General features: G+C 43.5%; 2 protein-coding genes and 1 pseudogene across 4 annotated transcripts in view; 2 read left to right on the top strand and 1 right to left on the bottom strand.

Annotated features, from left to right (window-relative positions):
- Positions 1 to 9,463, bottom strand: part of SMG6 (SMG6 nonsense mediated mRNA decay factor) — a 270,067-nt gene extending 260,604 nt beyond the window's left edge. The window contains exons 1-4 of one of the 2 annotated variants that reach the window (XM_075561194.1): positions 9,295 to 9,463; positions 5,429 to 7,181; positions 4,712 to 4,904; positions 3,437 to 3,547 (exon numbers count right to left, since the gene is read on the bottom strand). In XM_075561194.1, coding sequence (XP_075417309.1) covers positions 3,437 to 3,547; positions 4,712 to 4,904; positions 5,429 to 7,181; positions 9,295 to 9,382 — 2,145 coding nt within the window. In that variant the 5' untranslated portion in view covers positions 9,383 to 9,463. Of the gene's footprint in view, positions 1 to 3,436; positions 3,548 to 4,711; positions 4,905 to 5,428; positions 7,182 to 7,817; positions 9,181 to 9,294 lie in introns of those variants that run through there. The other variant, XM_075561192.1, reaches the window with a different exon arrangement.
- Positions 9,464 to 9,530: 67 nt separating this feature from the next.
- Positions 9,531 to 22,455, top strand: SRR (serine racemase). Of its 2 annotated transcripts, XM_075561208.1 has the most exons (9): positions 9,531 to 9,679; positions 12,742 to 12,931; positions 16,764 to 16,935; positions 18,473 to 18,602; positions 18,759 to 18,862; positions 20,940 to 21,059; positions 21,161 to 21,235; positions 21,691 to 21,900; positions 22,134 to 22,455. In XM_075561208.1, the coding sequence occupies exons 2-9, from the start codon at positions 12,903 to 12,905 to the stop codon at positions 22,347 to 22,349; spliced, it is 1,056 nt and encodes a 351-aa protein (XP_075417323.1). In that variant the 5' UTR covers positions 9,531 to 9,679; positions 12,742 to 12,902; the 3' UTR covers positions 22,350 to 22,455. The 2 variants fall into 2 exon arrangements, with proteins under 2 accessions (XP_075417323.1, XP_075417324.1); XM_075561209.1 differs by lacking the exon at positions 12,742 to 12,931 and having other exon boundaries at positions 9,532 to 9,679.
- LOC142460279 (U1 spliceosomal RNA) lies at positions 13,361 to 13,490 on the top strand (annotated as a pseudogene).

Below are 22,455 nucleotides of genomic sequence, written 5' to 3'. Positions count from 1 at the left end.
TATTTTTTAAATAAAGTTTAAATATTTCAAGGGAAGTATTTCAGATTCCCTTCTGACAGGTTCCTGTCATACACAAGTTCTGCCTTTGAAACCTGTATAATTACAGGTTTACTGTACTTCCACCTCATGCTTTCTATAATAAAGAGCAAGGCTCGTGGAACAGAAAACTGGCTCCTTAAGAAGGCTCACTCACTAGCTAAATGACTAGCTACTGCATATCAGCTTCCAAGCATATAACTCAAGTATGTGCCTCAACAAAGTTGAAAAAACAAAAACAACCCAGTACCATTCAGAACCGCAGCAGCCTATGTAGGATTTCTGAGGCTTTTCACTTCTTATGAGCAGCCAGCCTCATCTTTCTCCCTGCGAGCTGCTTGTAGGTTTGGACTGCTGACACTGAGGTTCGCAGGTTAGCAGCCTGCCACCTACCCGACAGCACTGCAAGGACAAAGTCATACTAAGGTAAGCAAAAATGTAGGACTCCTAGGATTCCAGCTCCTACGTGCGCCGGTGTATGCCTAACGTGTCTCTGCAGTCAGTGCACGGCTGCCAACAAGTCCTCTCAAAATACATCTGTCTCAAAACATACTTGATCCAATCAAAACAGTGGCTTCAAAGAGAATCTGCCAGGCCAGTTAAATTCAAGGCAGAGAGCTCAGCTCTGAAGGTCATGGTGGCTCTTTCCTGAGATTCCAAATGAGTAATCTTGATAGGTTTTCTTCAAGGACTCAGACAATCACAGGTGTTTATTAGAAAGTTTTAAGAAAGTTGAACACTGCTTGATGAAAAACAGTCCAGGAAAGTTGCACCGAGGCATTTTTTCCCATCACAACAATGCATCTGTTCATTCTGGAGGGTAGCCGGGGCTGTCCTGCCCTTACCCAACCATCCTACGGTCCTTAGCTTGCCCCTTCAGACATAATGTTTGCTCCCAACAAGTCAAAGAACATGGAAAAGGAATATGATTTTGAGACCCTCAAGGGTACCAAAACTGCTGTTGCGATGAGGTGCAAATTCAAGAGCACAGAATTCTTGATGGATGGATGGATGGAAACACCACTTTCAGAAATATTTAACCTAGAAGGAAGCTATATCAAGAAACACAGCTTCCCATCTTAATAATTTCATTTAACAAAGATTTCTATGACATTGTAGCAATACTTTTTTACTTACCCTCATATATCATACACATAATAAGACCTTTTATAATCCCTTCAGGGTCCTGACTAATCTACATATTCTTCCCACGAATGAAACCATAAACCGTGGATATTTAACTGATATATCTGCAAGAAAACTGGATGTCCCCACACTAGTCCCTATGTCAACCAACAAGGGGAAGGAGCAAATTATCTTATCCTCAGAACAAAGTCCTAAGTCATCCAACCACTCTGCTCACCTCAACATCCCTTACCCTACTCTGTGACTCTGCCAGACTACCCCTTTCTCAGTCCCTCTACGCTCTTTCCCACATGCTCTTCCCCACTTCGGGGCCTTCGTGCGCACTGCTCCCTTTCCCTAGTATGTCATTCTTCCCAGTCCTTCACGTAACCCATAGACCTGGCTAATGCCTACGGTCTTCCGGCCTTAGCGTAACTGTCATTTCCTCAGTCTTCGATCATCTTCTGAGCCAGATGAACCACTTTGTGACGTACCCACACTACAGTCTGCAGAAGGCACTGCATCTGCGATTATTCACCCAACGTCTGCACTCACCCCATTCAAACTCTTTCAGTGACCTGGGTTCATGGCTTTCTTGTTCCTCACAGAATTACCAGTGCCTAGAACGGCACCTGGCAAGTAAGAGGGGGCGCAAGAAGTACACGTTGATTAATAACAGAACTTGTGTGTAACAAGTGAACAAAGGGAGCAGAAAGGCCGGGGAAAGGTTTTGCCCCATAAATTACATTCCTCTCTCCAGTGAAGTTTAACCTCTCCCTTTGCTTGATTCTTTTCTCTCAACATATAATATGCTCAAGTAGTAAAAACAAAACAAAAATGAACTCTCTTGATTTGGTTCTTTTATCTATTATCTTCCCTATCTATATTACTCTCATTATCTCTACTGCCTTACCTCTCACTCATGACCATCTGTTTTCCATCCTTTCCAATTAATTTAACTCTTGATAAAGTCATCCAATCCAGTGGATACGTCTCAGTAATCTTAACATTTCACAACTTATTAGTACTTGCCAATTTCAATCTCTTCGATCCCCATCTTGAAATCCTGTCTGCCCTCTCTGTTCAGTCCTCTCCCTAGCCCATCTTCTGCTATACACTGATGGGCTTCTGAATCTGGATCACTAACCCGTCACTACCCTCTCAGCTCCACAATACTCAAACCACAATACTTGTGTTCATTTTCAGGTTTCTCTATATACCCCATGTAACTATACCAAAAATAATTAACGCTTTTCTTCCTTCAACAGACCACACGCTGCCAATCTCACTCATTACATCAAATGAGCCAGTAATCGAATTTTATTTCCTTTTTACCATTCCACTGTGTCTCTGTTTTTCTACCTCCACTATTTTAATTAAGGCCACATCTTGACTCCCCTACACCTAACCCTTGCCCTACTCCAATCCAAACTCACCAATTTGCCAAAGTGACTGCTTCTGAGAGCAAATAAATTAACCATTTTCTGAAAATAAATCAATGGTCCCCAATGCTTTCAAAATAGTCCAAACTCTTTAGGCTGGCATACAAGAATTTGTGACCTATACTACATGTATGGATCTTGAAACTGTTACACTGACTGAAATAAGTCAGTCAGTCACAAAAAGACAAATTTGTATGATATGCGTAATCTACAATAGACATAGGTAGTAATTAGAAAGGGTGGTAGGGAAGGGGAAAGGAGTCATTGTTAGTGGACAATGAACTACATGCCACACATAATCAATGTCACTGAACTGTACATGTAAATGCTACCGAACTGGTAAATGTTTTGTCACATGTATAGTTTTGTTTTTTTTTACCAAAGTTGTGTAAGGTTTATGATCTAATAATCCCTACCTACTTCTCTAGCTTTAATTCCAAGCACAGTCCCACCCTACATGACATGCATCAGAATACTAAAATCCTTGCATTTTCTCAATAATCTGTGGTTCTCACTTAATGTGCCATTTTTCTATATTGCACTCTGACCTTTCATACTTCGATTCATCTTTTAAGACTCAGCTTGTGGGTCTTTCAGAAGTAGTCATTGACCCAACAAAGCTAAGCCAGATCTACTTTCCTTTCACGTTCCTTCATGGCAATAGTAGTATGTGCTATTGCCGTATAACTTAGGATACTACAATGCAACTGTTAAATTTTATCATTAATTCTTGTATCCATAACATCTAGAATAGTGAGAGGCACATTACTGCACTAGACAAATGTTAACTAAATAGCTAAGTAAATTTCGGACAAATAAAGGTGCTGGCTTACTGTCTTGTGTAATGGCTTGCTGCGAATGGCAAGACCATCCATGTAGTCCTCCAGTTTGAACTTGTAAGTAACTTGCAGCTTCTGAAGTAAACCATCAAAAAAATCACTACCCTATGTAAAGAGAAAAAGTAGGAAATGGTTGAATCGATCTGTTCTGATCCAATCAATACCCACCAGAAACCGAGGCAAAGAAACTGTTCAAATAATAAAATAAAAAGAAATTGTTGGGGAGAGCAGGGAGGGAAAGGGAGAGGGGGTTAAAAAGGGAAACCGAGCTGATTCCAGGAACCCAAGTGGAAGGTGAATTTTGAGAATGATGAGGGCAACGAATGTATAAGGGTGCTTTGCTCAATTGATATATGTATGGATTGTGATAAGAGTTGTATGAGCCCCAATAAAAAGATTTATTGATTTTTAAAAAAAGAAAGGTGAATGAGGGGTGACAAAGGACGCTGTAAGATATGAAAATAATAATCTATAGCTTATCAAAGGTTCATGAAGGAGTGCGTGTGGGGGAGGGAGAGGGAAGAAATGGGGAGCTAATACCAGGGGCTCAAGTGGGAAGAGAATGCTTTGAAAATGATGGCAGCACATGTGCAAATGTGCTTGACACACTGGATAAAGGTATGGATTGTGATAAGAGATGTAAGAGCCGCCAATAAAAGTACGTAACAAAAAAAATTTTTTTTAAAGAAACTGTTCACACTTTTACTAATGCTCAGTCATCCTAAGTTAAAGGAAGCACATACAGTATTAAGTGCCGCAACTGAGCCCAAATCAAATTCATAACATGACTTTCCTAGAATTTTAAAGATGTGTACACACACACACACACACACACACACATATATCCTAGGCCAGAACATTTAGAAATCCCAATGTCAGTTATAGTCTTTTTTTGTTGTTGCTGTCAGTTATAGTCTTCAGGAAGGAATAGGGATGGGGAGTGGGAGGCCTAAACTCAAGGGGGAAAATGTTTTTTTCTATTTTATTTTATAAAACAGTATTTCACATGGTAAAACCTACCACAACTACAAGGTGTTAAAGCCTTTATCCTGAAGACAAAAAATGGTGTATATATAACTGATCAATTATATGGGTCAAGGATTCACGAGGGTGGGAAGGGAAAAAAGAGGAGCTCATACCAAGGGCTCAAGTAGAAAATGTTTTGGAAATGGTAATGGCAACATATGTACGAATAAGCTTGATACAACTGATGTATGGAATGTTATGAGCTGTAAGAGCCCCCAATAATTTTTTTTAAAGGTGGTTTACCTCATCCAAGAGTTCTAAAAGTCTGTTCCGAATCTGTTCAGGGTTGTCCACATTTGGATCCTTGAGAAGCTGCCTGAACTTCTCAATCACTTGATAGAAAGCATTCTTCCACAGGATCTGATCCACATTCTGATTATCAGAGAACTCAATATCTAATAGAATGCAACGCTCATAAAACTGCAGCAGTTCAGCTCTGAAATGAAATACAAGCAACTTCCAGCTCCAAATACACCACAGAGAAGGCTGTACCAACGATTCAAGCTTCCTGCACATTAACCACCTCCCTGGGCAAAAAATTCAAAACGCCATGACATATCGTACTTTAGTTCTCACGTAGCAGTAAATTGTCACTCTAAAGTCAGTTGTGTCTAGGAAAAGATGTTTTCCCCCTTATATCTCCACGTAAATCTCACAGCTGGAGTAAGATTTTTACCACAAGTCATAGTTTGTTCAATTCTTGGCATTCTAAAAGGTCTTTCCTTTCCCATTTCCAGATTCCATGCTCCCTTAAAAAAAACTTTTCTCTTTAAAGAAAAAGTAGGAAGCACAGTCATTTCCAAGACTAAAAACAAAACCTCTGGTCTATTATTTTTCCAATAGCCCTCCCTCAAGAAAATGACTCTGAAAAGGAGAAAGACCCAGTAGTTCCTTTACAGCCTTCACCTTCTCCATCACCTTATTCTCATCACCCTTAACCCCCACTGGAACACGCCCTACCTGAGCTGAGACATCTTCTCCAGACCCTCCGGACTAATGCGGTCCCTGGAGAGCAAGTTGCTGAGCTGCAGTTCCTGGTTATCAGCCACCCGAAGAAGCCTATGTAACTCCTGTTGCTGCATGTTCCTCGTGTGCTGCTCCATCTCCTCGGGACTTAAGGTGCTGGCAGAGAGAGAGCTACAAACATACTGTCCTGATGGAGTTGGGTAGCCCGGGTAGTAAGGTCCTGGATAAACACCATTCGTCGGGCCCACTGGGTACTGCAGAGGACTATAGCCTGTGTAGGGGTATTGGGAAGCTGGACCAGGTGTCCGAGGATAATAATAGGGATTGTCAGAGTTTTGAAACTTATAGTAAGATGCTTGGGCCTGGCGAGAGTCACCCCAAGATGTAGGGCTAACTTCATCATCAGTGTCCAAGAAGTGTAGCTGAGGTGTCTGGCTCTTTAGAGCAGGTTTCTGGTCAGGATTATTCGGGTCCCACAATCGGCGGGTGGTGCCTCCTCGGCCCCAACTCCGAGATCCCTTACTACCAGATCCAAATAAAAGCCGAGGTTGCAGAGGTGTGGCCTCTGGAGAGCCTGAAGAGACAGACAGGGTGGTATGGGCTGGCAGGATGAGGATGCCACGGCCACGGCCCCGAAGTTCTCGTTTTAGGGTTTTGGACTCCTGCTTCTCAGAGGCTTTGCCCCCGCTGCTCAAGCTCCTGTCATGCTTTGGCTTATCCATGTCCTCCCTGGCTGACCTCCCCAGGGGGGACTCTTTGGTCATGGTTTCTGCATCAAAGGTGACACGAAGGGTGCCTCGATTCTCTTTACCATTGCTTTTCGGCTCACCCTCCCCACGGCCAGACCAACTTCTTTCTAAATGTTTCCTCCTCTCTGAGCTGCTCGGGGGCCCTAATCCATCAGGCTCATCAATTTTGTCCTCATCCAAGGAGTCGGTTGAGGACATTGACACCTGCTTCTTCAGTCTCGGCCTCTCTTTGGTTCGATCCTGTCGACGACGCCGACATCCGTTGTCAGTTAGGCCAGCTCCCTCAGCACTGTTGTTGCTACCAGCCGAGCTGGTGCTACAAGTGCGATAGCGATTCCTTCGCTTGTCTGAGCGGGAGTAGCGCTTTGCAGAACCTGGCTTCCCCTGTGCCAGCTCCTCATTCACTTTCTTCAGGCCCTCGCCCTTTTCAATTCGTTTTCCTTTTTCTCCCTTTGAAACCCTTACTCTGTCACTATTTGGGCTCTTTTCTGTCTCATCTTTGCGGGGTTTATTCATTACCTCCTCTTTCACAGTATTTCTCCTACACTCGGTTTCTTCTACTTGCAGTTTTTCTACCTGGTTGAGGATTTCTTCGTCATCTACCCGGCTAGCCGATTCTTTGGTAGCGGTCTGCAAACGCCGCCCAGGCTGGTAGATCTGCATGTCAGGTTTCTTTGTTCTTTTGATAATTCGTAGACTTCGCTCCTCGTGTCCAGCAGTTCTAGGAAAGGATTCCTGTGCCCGAATATTTTCTGGGTCTACAGGGCCATTTTGCTGTTGGCTGTCCTGTTCTTTGCAGACATCTTTAAGGTGCTGTGTACCATTCCCGACAGAAGAATCTCTGTCACTGACAATTTCATCCTTAAATTCCTCAAGCATTGAGGGTTCCTTGACTTTAACTTTGTTCCTTAGTCGAGAAAGACCAGGCTTATAGATTTCCAGATCTGGGCGCCTGTTATCTTTACGCTGCCTGGGTTCTTTTAATTCCCTCATGTTTTCTGTGACATTGGGGGGGGGATGGGGAAGGGGGAGGAAAGATAGAAGAAATTAATAAAGGAAGAGGAAGGGAACAAAAAAAGCACATCACTTTGGTTATATGTAACAGAAAAGTCAAGCTAGAATCACATATCCAAATGCTCATATTGGTGGACAAAAGGGGAAATGTTTGCAGAAGCAAAAATCCTGGGTTTACACTATTTATTCAACAATAGACAAGACTACGAACTTGATCTGTGTTGAATGACACACTTGGGCTAGGGAAAATGAAAAGAAACAAACAACATATCATATTCTCTTGAGTTATCTAGGGCATGTTTGGACACAACATTACCCCAAACTACCTCATTATTGTCAAAATAAATGACGTCCTACAGCTTCAGCATTAGACTGCTCTCTCGTCTAAAGAGGCCTAGGGTCAACTCATCCTTCCTCTGCCTCTTAATATTTTGCCAGAGGTGGTTAAGTCCACTTCGCATAGTAGTATAAACAAACAAACAAACAAAAGTGAAAACGAGGGGTACGCATAGCAACCTATGGTCCCAGGGACCTGTAGGGAAAAAAATTTCTAACTTACAGTCTCTGAACTTGGTCAGAATAATTCTTGTCTTTAGAATTCCAATTACTCAATCACATACCTCTTGTTGAAGCAAACAGGAAGCAGTTCCCTTCACATGCTTCAACTTCACTCATGCTCACCAACTCTCTAACAGCAGCCAGCAGAGTCATTCCCCAGAAATACTACTCATCATTAGAATACTGAGACACCTGCTACTATGATGATGGAATATGAAAAAGAAAAGGTTCCATGAGGGAGCTTTCCCGAGAAGCTGATGTTTGGGTTGTGACATGCTTTCAAATCAACCACGTCTGGGACAGTCAAGAGTAAGAGTATACAACTTTAGAGGCCACTCTTGGTTCCAAAAGACACACTGACTAACCAATGAACAAATACTCTTTTTTTGTGTGCCAAGTATCTGTTACCTTTGTCTATTAAGAAGGAAGGCCACTACAAAAAGTCACTCAACATTTCAGTGGGAAAGTGAAAAGAATCAGTAAGGCTATTTTTAGAAAATGAAATGCTCTATAAAATCCTAATATTGTTCTAGAAACTTGTCTATAACCGCGTAACAGAAAACAAGACAAATCCTCAAATTTGAAATACTGGGTCAGTATTTTTGTATCTTTAGGAATGTATAAGACTGCTTCAAACATGTGAGAACAAAGGTAATGCAACTGAACCCATTAGTTAAAACCCCAGAACAACATATTCTCAGCAGCCTTTGTAACTTAGGTAAGCAGGGAGACGGAACACCTGAATAATCCAATTCAGCTGACCACCAACAAAACCAATTTCACAGGCTTGGGCCCCAAACCTGGAGAGGGCACCCATCACAGCTCCCATTCGACTGCCTAAGAGAGAGCAGGTAAGGCACTAGAATCTTCCTGGGAGCTTTCCTGGTGGGGTTGGAAGCCCGTAAGATAACTTGCGCCTTGACCGCTCTGAGAAAAACTGCTCCCACACAGGCCAAAGGCAAACAAGAGTAGAGTCGGCACTCCCAGAGGTCCCGGGCCCTCCGGAGGCGCAACCCTCAGAGGGCAGCCTTGGAGGGAAAAGTTCAGCAGGCAAGTTTCGGGATGTTACGCCTCTGTCCCCAACATCGCCCAATGTCTTCTCTTCGAAGCTAAAGAGGTGACGACGGGGGGGTGCCGGCCTGGGGAGGACTCCTCTAAGAGCGATATACCCCGAGGTCTCCCCCTCGGACCCCAGCACCCACTCCGTTTCGCATCCGTCGACCGACCGCGGGGAGTTGACAGGCGGGTCCGAGAGGGCTGGGGCAAAGGGGGACAGTCGGCTTCGCCTGAGAAAAGCGTGATGACAGGACTTGGGGCTGGGCGCTCCCCTCAAAGGGGGCCGGCGTTGGCGGAGTCCGACCCCACACCCCAGCCCTCCGGCAGGTGGGGCGGCTCGGGGCACTCCCGCGGCCCCCGCCCCCACGGCTGCGACCAGGGGCGGGGGCTCCGGCGCGCCGCGGACGGAGCGGGGAGGAGGCAGAGGAGGAGAGGGAGGCGGGGCGGGCAGGCCCGGCCCAGGAGCTGGGCGGCGCGACTCACCTCTGCTCCCGGCCTGCGGAGCCAGAGTGGCCAGGATCCCCCGCAGCTCCGACGCGGAGATCCGGACACGCTCCAACCCCTCCGCCATCTTCGCGGCTGCTGCTACAGCCGCAGCTACTTCGGCCCCCGCCGCGCGCAGCCAGGAAACCACGACGGACGGGCGGCGCGCGCGCTCACCCACCTCCCCCCCACTACGCCCCGCCCCCTCCCGCCCTAAACGACGGTGGCCGCGATGGGAGGAAAAACTTTGAACGCACAGCCGGCCCCTCCAGTGGGTGGCGCTGGAGCGCGAGCCTGGGCGGGAGAAGCGGACGCCGCGCGTGCGCAGAGGTGTAGCCCGGGGAAGGTGAGCTGAGGCTGGAGTTCGAGGCGCGGCGCCGGTGAGGTGAGGCTGGGCGAGGGCCGGCCGAGTCCCGCCGGGCAGGGCGGGGTCGGGACCGGGCAGGGCTTTCGCGGTGGTGGCTGGCCATCGAGGACCCCGACGCCGGTCCGGGGTACGAACTGGCGAAGACGTCCTTTGGTCTCCCTCCGCCTTTCATTCGAGGCCAAGATCTCGTGGCACAGGCCCGGACTTGGGAGATCTTAAAGATTAGCTAATAGCCCCTTTTGAAGAATGCCCACGGCATAGCCAGATCTTCTCCTTTAGGGCAAAGGACCGCACCTAGCCACCTGACCTTAAAAATACAGCCCAATCGGCACGTGCGGAGGGAAGGGCTTGTGCCAAGATCTCTCCGGGAGAGATTACAAGCCTACCTGGGAATTTCTGTGTTACTGTGGATCCTTGAAAAAATCCCTTTCTGCATCTCAGGCCTTTCCATGCCTCCCATCTTTACATTTTAGCTGAGCCAGAAGAGTGACCCTGAACGCTTTTTGTTCGGGAACCTCTGTTCCGAAGAAGTGTGGTGAAACTCTTCTCCAAAGGCTGCCTCCTTCCACCTGTTGTTCCTTCCCTGCCCCACACAGCTATTTGGACCTCTAAACCATAAAAACAACAAAAACTCCCTGCCATCCAGTTGATGCGGACCCTATAGGATAGGGTCGAGCAGCCCATGTGAGTATCTGAAACTGTAACTCATTACGGAGTAGAAAGCCCCCGATCCAAAGGATACTTATCAGTTATTCTATAGTATGGGCTCAAAAGCTTTGCATATCTCAGTTCCGATTTATGAGATGGGAGCCCTGGTAGCCCAGTGGTTAGATCTTGAGCCGCGATCCCTGTGGTCAGCAGTTCGATGCCACCAGCAGCTCCGTGGGGGACAGACTGGGCTTTTTACTTCCACAAAGAGTTACAGTCTCCGAAACCCACCAGGGGTCACTATGAGTCAGCAATGAGTCGATGGCAGTGTGTTGTTATTTGTGAGAGGGACGCTGTGCCAGAACGTTAGGCCAAGGCAATAGATCTGGGACAAGATGGACGGGTTCAAAAGAAGGAAAGTTAATGTTGAGTAGTCAGAGCACATAGTAGCCTTTAAAACACATGCAAGAAATGGGAAGACGTTTTAAAAACTGAATTCATTTTCCCAAAAATCTTTGTAAAATATGGGAATGATGAAAAGGAATCAGATATAAAAGTTTCTTAGGAAAAATCTTAATTGCCAAATCAATGAGTGTCAAATTCAAAAAACTCACTGCCATCAAGTCGATTCCAACTCATAGTTGTACCCTATAGGGCAGGGTAGAATTGCCCCAGGGAGAGTAGAAAGCCTCATCTTTCTCCTTTGATAGGGACTGGTGGTTTTGAACGGCTTCCCTGTGGTTAGCAACCCAATGCACCATGACACCACCAGGCCTCTTGCAGATCAGATCTGCCAAAAGCTAACCAAGTTCAAGGGAACTGACCAGGCCGTGGGGGGTAAAAGAAAATAGTTAAAAACTCAGAGAGCAGCACAGGAGACATGGAGGAAGAATGGATCTAGAAAATGAATAATAGTGTTGATAGAAAAATGAGAATTTCTGAAAGGATTCATGCAATAATGCCAAACCAAACTCGTTGCCATCAAGTCGATGCCGACTCATAGGTAAGAATAAAAAGAACTGTTTTTAGACCTGTCTCACAAAGAAAGCTTCCAAGTTTAAAGACTTAAGTGATCTTTATGTATTGACATGAAGCAGTCTGCAAGATAGATTGTTAAATAAACTTATTGAACAAAAATCCCAAGTTTCATAATATACAGTATTGTTCTACATGTATGCAGAAAACCATTTGTATGATATGCAAACATCTATATAAATACATAGAAAAAAGGTATGGGATAATATATATCAAGCGTTTAAAACATTTTACCTTTTAGAACTTGTGGAGGAGAGTAGATTTGATGGTAAAGAATTAATATTCTATAGTATTTTAATTCTTACAGTAGGAATCTGGTCACATTGTCTGGCTAATCCCAAAAACAATAAAACAAACTTAAATGAAAAGGGAGGAATTCTATTGCTGGAGTTAAAAAAAAGAACTAAAACTAAAAATGAAGAACCACAAATTTAAGGAAAAATGTAACCACTTAAAAAATTGTTTTGAAACGATTATTTTAAATAACTCATGGGTCAAAATTTTAGAAACCGTGAAAATACTACATAATTGATTCTGTGGTAAATCATGAAAACATTACTCAGGAAAATTTGTAGCTTTGTGAGTTTATTATTAATTAAAAAGTTAATAAGCAAAGCATTCATCAATACTAAAAAGGGAAATAAAAGAAAATAACAGAAACAAATAAAGACAAAATCAAAAGTTAATAAGGAAAAAGGACAATACTTGATAGTAAATTGACATGCACATGCTTCAGCAATGAAATAGCCATTAACACAGACATATTTCTGGTAAGCAAGAACAAGACCATCCTCTTGGATAGCTCATGAGCCCATTAAAACAAATTTGGCTTCTTTCCCCTAAAGTGCTTTGTTTTTTCACCAGTCTTGTATCTCAATAAATTATACCACCATCTAAGCCAAAAATCAAGAATCCAAAAAGCATTCAGTCCGATATCAGGATGTGTCTCTCTCTTCTATCTCTGTAGTAGAAACTTATGAGAAGCCTCTCGCCAACATTCTCTTTCCCTTTTAAAACTTTCCCCCATTCTCATACTCTCAATTAGGTCCTTTTTTCCCTCTCTTTCCTTTCTTCCTCGTTTTTTCTCCCTAGATGCATATTTTAACTAGCTACCCTGTTTGGTTCACAGTGTTATCACCAAGGCATTTCTCTTTTTTGTTTTTTCAAGGCAGGTCCCTACCCTCCTCTCCTTAGATAGCCATTCTGAATGTGTTGATGTGTTCTTGAACATATATGTATCTTGAATAAAATAGAGTGTTGTTTTATGTTATGTCTGTTTCTAGTGTACATAATTGATATTGTTATCATTCTGTTTCTTTTTCATGTTTCTGTAAATATTTCTGACTGTTGCATCCTATTTCTCTTAAATGACCTCACACACTTGACCACTGGTTCAGAGCCAAGATGAGCCAATCAGAGTCCTTACCCAGAATTTTTAGAACTGAAACAGAAAGAACATCCTTCTTCAGTGTGGAAGCCCAAAAAAATGTGAAGCATAGGAGCTGCTGGCAGCCATGTAACCTGCCACGTGGAACCAGCTGGTCTGCAGTGACAAAGAATGACGCCGACATACCGAAAGAAGCTGAGGTGAGACTCCATGAGCGAATCCTGGAGGCCTTCTAGTCCCTGGTTCGATTGTTCCTGAAGCTCCATATTCCTACCCTTCCCGTGGTTTGTTCAACCCTCCCATGGATTCCACGAGGCATCCCATCTTGTGTCTAACTAAGCAAGCTCACAGTGAGGTTCTATCACAACTAAGGAGTCTAACCCAACCTCCAAAATATTACCTTGAATGATTCTCTTTTTCTGTCTCCATTTCTACCTTCCATGCTCCCTGTGTCTTTTCTGTGTACAACTGCAATACCGCTTTACTGGATTCTGAGTCCACTCCTGCTCTGTCCTTTTTATTCACCACAATGTAGCCAGGGTGATTTTCCAAATATGTGAATTTTAACTTGTCACTCACTGCCTTACAAAATTTTTTTTTAATATTATAATACTCTTAAGAAAAGTCCTATACTTACCTGGCAGGGGAGAGACCATGATCACGAAGGTGGTTTTCCCAGGGCGAGGCTTATCCATTGCACTCCGGATGTGCTGACCCCTGCGATTTCCCCAAATGTGGGAAACTCGACTGCATAAAAATAAATTTAAAAAATAAAATACAAGTCCTACATCCTGATAACGGTCTCCATGATCCTGGTCCAGCACGATCTGGACCTTGCCAAGTTATAATACTTCCCCCTGATCACCTGTTCAGACACATTGGCCTCCCGTTAGGTCGTAGAATATGCCAAGCTTTTTCTTTCCTTAAAACCTTCAGACCTGAAACACTTTTCCCCTTCATCCTATGGGTCATAATCTAAATTTCAGTTCTCTCTGTAGAGGCCCATCTCAAACCCTTCCATGATCTCAATAAGACCCTCATAATACTCTTTCTGGTAGCACATATCAAAGGATAAGTGCTAAATCCTTATTTCCGTACACAACTCTTTTTGAGATTGTGAGCTTCCTGAGGGTAGGGATAAGCCTATTCTTCTAGCACTGTATCCCCAGACCAAACAGTATAGAAGATGGTCAGTATTTGTTGATTGAAGAAATGAATCAACAAATCAGATATAAAATGTACTTAGAAATATTAATATGTAAAACTCTATACTAATAAATTTGACATTCTAAATTAGGTGATTTTGCCAAAATATATAAATTACTGGAGTTAATTCAAGAAGATGTGGCAAACCCACATGAACCCAGTAACTGTGAAGTCACTGTAAAAGTTACCAGATGTATATAAGGTAAAGATAAAAGTTTCTTTATTTACAGATAGTATGATTATTTTCTTTATAAGAATGGGGAGAGTCAACTAATAAATTAGAACTGGCAAGATATGTAGAAGTGGCCTACAATAGGATAAATATTAAAATTACTAACTTTCATATGCATAATCCATAAAGAGAAAATCTACAAATTTTTAAAATACGCATCCTTTTCAGTAGTAACAAAGGTATACTATTCTTAGGTATGTATTTAATCAGATATGTACAAAATACAAATTGAAAAAGACAAACTTTAAAATATAACTAAAAAACCTAATCCAAAAGACTTTAGTAAATTAAAAGATAGCCTTCTTCATAGATAGAAAGATTCAATATTTTTAAGTATCAATTGTGCCCCCAATTCATTTCTATATTTTACACTGGAATTTTTAGCAACCTTTTGGAAGGGAGTCTAAAGTTTATTTGGAATGACTGATTTATGGAAAGAGAAAATCAAATTAGAAAAATAATCTGAGAAGAACTTATTCATACAATGTATAACTAGAAAGGGCATCAGCAATTTGATCAACAAAACGAAGTACAAAGGCCAGCGTTAATAGAAATTCAATATTTTTATTAATGTGGCACGTAATAGGGAAAAATGGTGTTAAAACTTGACAAGAAACAAGTGGCTGATAAACATACGGGCAAAGAAGTTCAACCACCAGTAAAAGTACTAGACAGGCTTCAGAAGTTTATGGAAGAATGGGATTGAAACATATGGAATTTTTCCAAGAACTTTTTTTGAAGGCCCCCATAGTTCATTAAACTGACAGACAAAAATGATACAGCGAGGCTGAAGGAAAATGAGCATTCCTTATAAACTGTTGCTGATGTGGGCCATCCTGTTGATCTAGGACCCAGAGCTACCCAACCCTACAGTGCAGAGAACGGTTCCAAAGGGTTTTCTTGGCTGTAATCTTCAGGGGAGCAGATTGCCATTTGTTTTCTCCTGTAGCAACATTGGTGACTTTTTGGTTAGCAGCCAAGCACCTGGACTCCTTATAAACTGCTATAAACCAAGCAAATCAGTTCCTACTCTGGGGACCCCATGGAGCACAATAGAATTAACCTGCGAGGGTACCTTCCACCGCTGTATTCTTCAGGAAGTAGCCTAACGCATTTTATTCAGACTTTTAGTTAGCAGCTGATCATGTAGTCGCTGTGATAGCAGGACTCTTTATATAAACTAGTTCGTTGACTGCCTTCAAGTCAGTGTCAACCCAACGATCCTATACAACGGAGTAGAACCGTCTCTGACTTTCCAAGACTAGCTCGTTATTGGAGTAGAAAGCCCCTTCTTTCTCCCTCAGAGTGGCTTGCGGTTTTTAGCGGCTGACCTTGCAGTTAGAAACCCAACATGTCATCACTACATCGATGGGGCTCTTAGAAATTATTGTATAAACAACCCTGCTGGATAGGTTGGTCAGTATCATTGTCATAGAAGGTGCATGCTTTTGATGTAAAAAAAGTGGAAGGTATCTCAAGGTGTATGGAGAAGCACAAAGATTTTGTAACAAGGATGCTTCTTTTTTATTATTCTTTAAGGATGCTTCTTACATCATTTTAGAAAAGGTAAAAGGAAATCTACACAATCAAGAAGAGTATTATGTAAAATTATTATCTTTTCATTTTTAAGAAATACAATTAAACTTGACATTAAAAATTACATAAAATATCTCCTGATAGAAGACTCAGAGAACAATATGAGCCCCAAAAAATGCAAGTCATTAAAGCTATCCAAAAAGATTGTCTTCATTTTGTATGAAGGCCTGGAAGAGACAATCCAAAATCCTAGTTCGAATTGACTTTAAGAAGTTTTAGTGGTTGTTTTTAAATTTCTTTTTGCATTGCTATTTTCTATTCTTTTTTTTAGTTCAAGGATCGTTTGTTGACCTTTAAGAGTGTTTTCCAGTCCAGTCTGTAGGGGCACCACGCCCTGGGCATTGCTATTTTCTAAATGAAAAAAATTTATTGAACATGTATTGCTTTTATAAGACAAATTGAAGAGAAATGTCTTGTTTTTGAAATGTCATTTTTTAAGTGCTACAGTAAAAGAGTGGAAAAAATGAAAAATGTAATGTAGTTGATGGAAAATTACTAAACTATGAAGAAGCTGAGCAAATGTGTATATAAATGCTAAGAGCAAAATGCTCTGATGTTAATGCATATGTGTTGAAAAGAAAATAGAAAACATGATGAGCATTCACTAAGATAGGATTGTGGATGATTTAGGGAGGGCAATTAAATAATTTCTTGGTCATTAAATACTCTTAAAATAAAAATGTATGGCAGACTTTGAACCCACTTATTCAAGCAGCTTCACAACAGTAAAAAGCGAGAGGGAGGCCAGTTTCAGTGCCAAGAGATGGTACAAGGGAGGCGGGGCAGTGGGTAGCCATCAATCACTTCCTGAAAGGCTTACATTATGCTGAGAGACGCAGAAATTGACCTTGACCACAGAAATTATGGAGCCCCCAATAATGGAGGCAGTTCCCACATTAATTCCAGGGTCCCCAGTTCTGTAGTTTTACAGTATCAAAATGTTTTAATACTCATTTTTCAGACTTTGACTTAGGCTCTTTCTTATTCCTGGGTTTCAGAACCATGTGTGCTCAGTACTGCATCTCCTTTGCTGATGTTGAAAAAGCTCGTTCTAACATTGAAGATTTTATCCACCTTACACCAGTCTTAACAAGCTCCATTTTGAATCAAGTAGCAGGGCGCAATCTTTTCTTCAAATGTGAACTCTTTCAGAAAACGGGATCTTTTAAGGTAATAATTCATTTTGAGAATATATATTTTTTCAACCTTCTTTTACATGTAAACTTGTTTGAGCCTCCTGGTGGTCCGGTAAAGTAGATAGAAGCAAATTAATACTTTTTTTAAGTTGAAGAAAGTTGTGGAAATGATCCTTTGATCAAATCCTGATTGCCTAGTGGTTCTGATGATCCACTTTAAGACAATCTAAAAATCCCATGATTAGGGTAGCCATACAATTTATTATACAAACTAGGTTATACATGAGATTGAAAGGGGGGAACTTTTAATGTTTAGCCTGAGATTACACATGACCTAACTGTTGCAGGCAAAACATGATCATGTTTACAGAAAACCACACTAAGCATTCACACCTTGTGTCAGCTTGCTATTCATTGATACCTTATTAAGACCTTAAAGAGCTAAGCCTAGCTAAACTCTCATAAGATCTTTTTTTCCAAAATGTATCAGTGCCTATTTATGCTTAAAAGCACCATGTGTTGACATGTTACCAGAATCTGCTGTTGGTTGAGCTTGAAAATCTTTTCAGGTAAGACACAGAAAACAGGGATTCTCACTCACTGCCCTCAACTTTGTTCCGACTCATGTAGGCCAGGGTAGAACTGCCCCTATTGGTTTCCAAGATTGTGACTCTTTATGGGAGTAGAAAGCTTCCTCTTTCTCCCAGGAAGTGGATTGAGGTTTCAAACTTCTGACCTTACAGGCAGCAGCCCAACAAATAACCATTATGCCACCAGGGCTCCCCCAAAGGCAGGGATTAGGCACTTGTTAAGTGGTAGCTTTAGAACAAGAATCTGCCTTTTTCTATGCCCAATAAATGAAATAAGCTCTCCATTCTCTTTTGCCCTTTGCTTCTGATATGGTTTATTCTCCGTTCATTCATTCATCATCCACTAAGCAACTAGAATGTCAATAACTGTATTAAGGAGACATACAGTAGACCTTGTCCTTTACCCACACTGAAGGGAAGATGACTGATACAACAAATAGGTTGATGAAAAATGTCTTCAGAGAGATACAAACCAAGTGCAGTGGAAGAGCAAAGTAGGATGCCTTTTTCCTGCCTGCAGAGCAAAGAAGCTGAACCTACTTGTCTTTGACCGAGTCTTACAGGATGCTTGCTTTTAGCCAGACCTGGAATTAGGGAAAGACCTAGAGGTAGAGCAGAGGGGTGTGAACTAGCCCTGCAGCAAGGGACACTTGAAGCCATTTAGGGTGGTGCCAACAATGATAGAGGCAATGGGTGCTTTTAGTTAGAAAGACTGCCACTGTAAGGAATTGGTCCTGTCTTTTGAGAATCGGGCAAATCGGGTTGCCTCGTTTTAAAGGTCAGGAGACCCAGATGAGAAAGCCTGGAGGCAGAAGCAGATGAGCTTTGAAGTAAGGGCCTCCATCAAGCTAGGAAGATGCTTAAAAGACCAGGGTTGGCACAATTTACTGACAGATGTGCAGTGTTGGAGAAAACGTAAGGAAGCGTCTTGGCTTGAGATTCAAAAATTCAAATCAGACGAATGTTCCATCGTGTTTCCAGATTCGCGGTGCCCTGAACGCAGTCAGAGACTTGATTCCTGCCTCTTCAGAAGGGAAGAAGCCCAAAGCGGTGGTTACTCACAGCAGTGGGAACCATGGCCAGGCTCTCACCTACGCTGCCAAACTGGAAGGTACTTGATTACTTTCTCAGAGTACTGAAAGAAAGCTGTGGGAAAAAAAAACAACATTTTCCTCAGAGTCCCTATCTGATTACAAGCAAACTGAACAAGAGCTTCTATCCTAAGAGCCCTTGGCTCACACTAACTAAGCATATTTTCTCCTCCCAGGCATTCCTGCTTACATTGTGGTGCCCCAAACAGCTCCCGACTGTAAAAAATTGGCAATACAGGCCTACGGAGCCTCTATAGTATACAGCGAACAGAGTGACGAGGTAAGGCCAACAGTGATCAGTACCACCTCATAGCCTGTCCTTTTTTCTTTGAAGGCATACATCCAAGTCATGGAAGTTTTCTCTCATTTCTCCTTCCTGGGTGCAATGCAAGCCAAGCTGTAAGATCTTCTAATTTAGAGACCCACTTCGCCCATCCCTAATGAAGATTGTGGCCACATGATGTTACAAAAGACCTTCTCCTAGACTTCCCCATGGGATCCCAAAGTAACACCAGTGATTCAGAATGCATCCTCAAGGCAGCAAGCTACACCAGAGCTCTGACCATGAGCCACTTCCCGAGGCAAACTCCTCTAGCGCCAGCCTCCTCATATGTGATTACTGCCTGGCCATGGCCAGGCACCCTCCCAGGCTACTTACTTACTCTTGGCCCCTGTTAGTGCCTCACAGACCACCTGTGTCTGGTGCTGGCACCGGCACTACACATGAGGATGTATAGCCTTTCTTACAGTGGCAGCCCTCTTGTCTCTCAATGCCTTTGAGAGCACCAGACCTGGAACTGGAGACAGTTCCACCCCTTGAGTGACAGCCCCTCCGGTCTGGGACACTGAGTGGGTCCCGGTGAGGCTATCATCAGTACAGTCCTGTCTGGGGTCACCAAAGAACTGTTCCCCAAATGCTGGGGGTGGGGCCGGTGACCAGTGCAATGCAAAACCAATTTAGCCTCACTGAGTAAAGACACAAAAAAGAGTTGAATCTTTTCAATTCTATGCATAAGCAGGAAATGGTCATTTCAACATTCCCTAAATGCCGGTTCCCACCTGACCCCTTTCATTTGTCCAATGTCTCTTCCTTCGGGGTGACGTGTTTCCCAGAGTGCTGAGGGCAGAGGAGGTGCACAAGCAGATACCTAGGCTTGATCCTGATTTGTGGGCTATAGTATTATAAAAGCTTTTCATTGCCAGGGGCACTGAGTAAAAAATAATTTTTTTAAGGGGGTGGTAGGTCAAAACTTTTGGGGAACGGTTTCTGCCTCTAGCAACACCACTTTAGTGTGTGTACCTTTTCAGCCTAGCATCTTGAAATGTTAGCATGTTCAGCCTAATCTACACTCCCTATTGCTCAGTCTCCTGATTTAAAGTACCACCTATATTCCCTATTTGTCTCACCCCTGAAGTCTAGACTTGTATCAGGGGGCTTTAAAGTGTGGAATATGGATTTAAACTTTTGAAGCCTTTTGCTGACATTCTTATCTGGGTATCTAGTAGACATCTTAAATTTAGTATAAAACCATATTCCTGATTTTGTGTCTCTGTAACTAACTTTTTTATGAACTAATAACTTTTTAAGAGCATTGGGAGCGACAGGGCCTTCACAAATAATTGTTATCCTGCTAGTTGCTCCAGCCCAAAACCTGCAGTCCTTTCGATAATTCTCACATCTAACTTTCCAATGCTAGTTCCCTCAAAATTTCCCCAGTTCGCCTACTTACCATATCCACCATTGCCATCTTATTTGGCATTGAACTGTTTAGTAGCCTGTTTCCTTGCTTCTACGCCATCTTACTGCTGTTTCCAAAAGAGAAACCAGAATGATCCATCTAATAAATGGTAACTTCTCTTGTCAGCTCAGACTCCTTCAATGGTATCCCGTTTCACACAACGTAAGCTGGTGTTTTAAAGCCGTCCAAGGCCTAGAGGAGCTGCTGTTCCTGTCCTTCTGAATTCCTCCTCTATGACCTCCCCGCACTCCACGCCAGTCACACGCAGCAGTACACTTGCTGTTCCCTCCTTTCTGCAGTGTGCTTCTGGAGCGCCACGGGTCTTGTCCAGTTGTTAAAATGTCATTTACCATAGGCCCTTCTTGGCCACCCTATGTAAAATCTTTACTTTTGTCCAGAGCACTTAGCAGGCATAACAGATACTCCCTTCTCGCCCAGGTCTCCCAACTCCTTACCCTCGTACTAGAATATAACTTAAGGACAAGGAGGGTCTTGATCACCGCCGTCTCTCTAGTACCTGAGCAGTGTCTGGGAAATACTAGGTGAACAACAGAGGTTTAAACGGCTAAAATCCTATCAAATGCCAATCAAGCGCACCAGATTAGTGTTTTATTTCAGTCCAGAGAAAACGTCACCAAAAGAATTCTGGAGGAAACAGAAGGCATCATGATACATCCCAACCAGGAGCCGATGGTGATAGCTGGCCAAGGGACAATCGCCCTGGAAGTGCTCAACCAGGTAGGGCAGCAGTCAGTCCTTCCCTCATCTGTCTACCTGTTTGGCCAGTTATTTTACATGTACATCTCAAACGGCCCGCTTGCATGGCCTTTCCGCTACAGGTTCCCTCGGTGGATGCAGTGGTTGTCCCTGTAGGAGGCGGCGGAATGGTTGCTGGAATCGCAATTGCAGTTAAGGTGAGGAAACACCCCACGGAGGACTCCGCTTCCGGCAGGAGGATTTTACATTGTAGACACTGTAGGGACTTGCTCCCTATTTCCCCCTCCCCACCCCAAATGCCGTTCCTTCCCACCATCCCTGGCACTTGAAACCGAGGCCCCTCTCCCCCTAGCCTCGTAATCCACGTTGGCTTTACAGCACCAACGCCGTTACAGCGAGCGGTCCTCCACCAGTGCCTTTGCCGACTCTCATCTCACCCTGCTACCCAAACCAGGGCTACCCTTTCCCCAAACGTGATATGAGCAACTGCATGCCCGCGTTAAATAAAGCACGGTGAGACGCGGTCCCACTGCCATCACAGTCATCCGAGGAAAAGCTTGCTCTGCGCCGAGATGTGTTAGCTCTACAGTCTGCTTCGGGCCAGTAGGCGACTTGGGCTCGCTGTAGAATGTCCACTGTTACTCTCTCCCAGGCTCTGAGACCTAGTGTGAAAGTGTACGCTGCTGAACCCTCGAATGCAGATGACTGCTACCAGTCCAAGTTGAAAGGGGAACTGATCCCCAATCCTTGCTCTCCAGAAACCATAGCCGATGGTGTTAAATCCAGCATTGGCTCAAACACCTGGCCTATCATAAGAGACCTTGTGGATGATGTCTTCACGGTCACAGAGGATGAGATTAAGGTGAGGCTGGGGTGGGGGCGGCAATCACCTTATCGGGGTCTTGTCTAGGTGGTGATTTCAGGGCATGTGTGGGGTATCGTAAATATATAAGCAGAGCCGAGAGGAGAGAAAAGCCCTGTTCTCCCCTGGAAGCATACCCAGCAGCAAGGACATTCAGCTGGGGCATGGGTCTTCAACTGGCGCATGAGGCCCTTCCCCCTTTCACCAATGCTTACTCCTGTCTCTGCCTACAGCGTGCAACTCAGCTGGTGTGGGAGAGGATGAAACTGCTCATTGAACCTACAGCGGGTGTGGGAGTGGCTGCTGTGCTGTCTCAGCATTTTCAAACCGTGTCCCCAGAAGTAAAGAACATTTGTATCGTGCTCAGTGGTGGAAATGTAGACTTAGCGTCCCTAACTTGGGTGAAGCAAGCAGAAAGGCCAGCTCCTTATCAGTCGGTTTGTTTTTAATTTATGTAAAAGATGGGTTTCATTGTCTCTACAGCTACTTACAAGCTTTCCCCTTGGTGGGTGTCAAATCTCTTGTCTTCTCTTAAACAGATCTTTAAAATCCCAA

The sequence above is a fragment of the Tenrec ecaudatus genome, chromosome 10 (assembly GCF_050624435.1).
Source record: "Tenrec ecaudatus isolate mTenEca1 chromosome 10, mTenEca1.hap1, whole genome shotgun sequence".
Lineage (NCBI taxonomy): Eukaryota > Metazoa > Chordata > Mammalia > Afrosoricida > Tenrecidae > Tenrec > Tenrec ecaudatus.
Note: the sequence above shows the minus strand (reverse complement) of the source record. Positions and strands in the feature narration are given on the sequence as shown.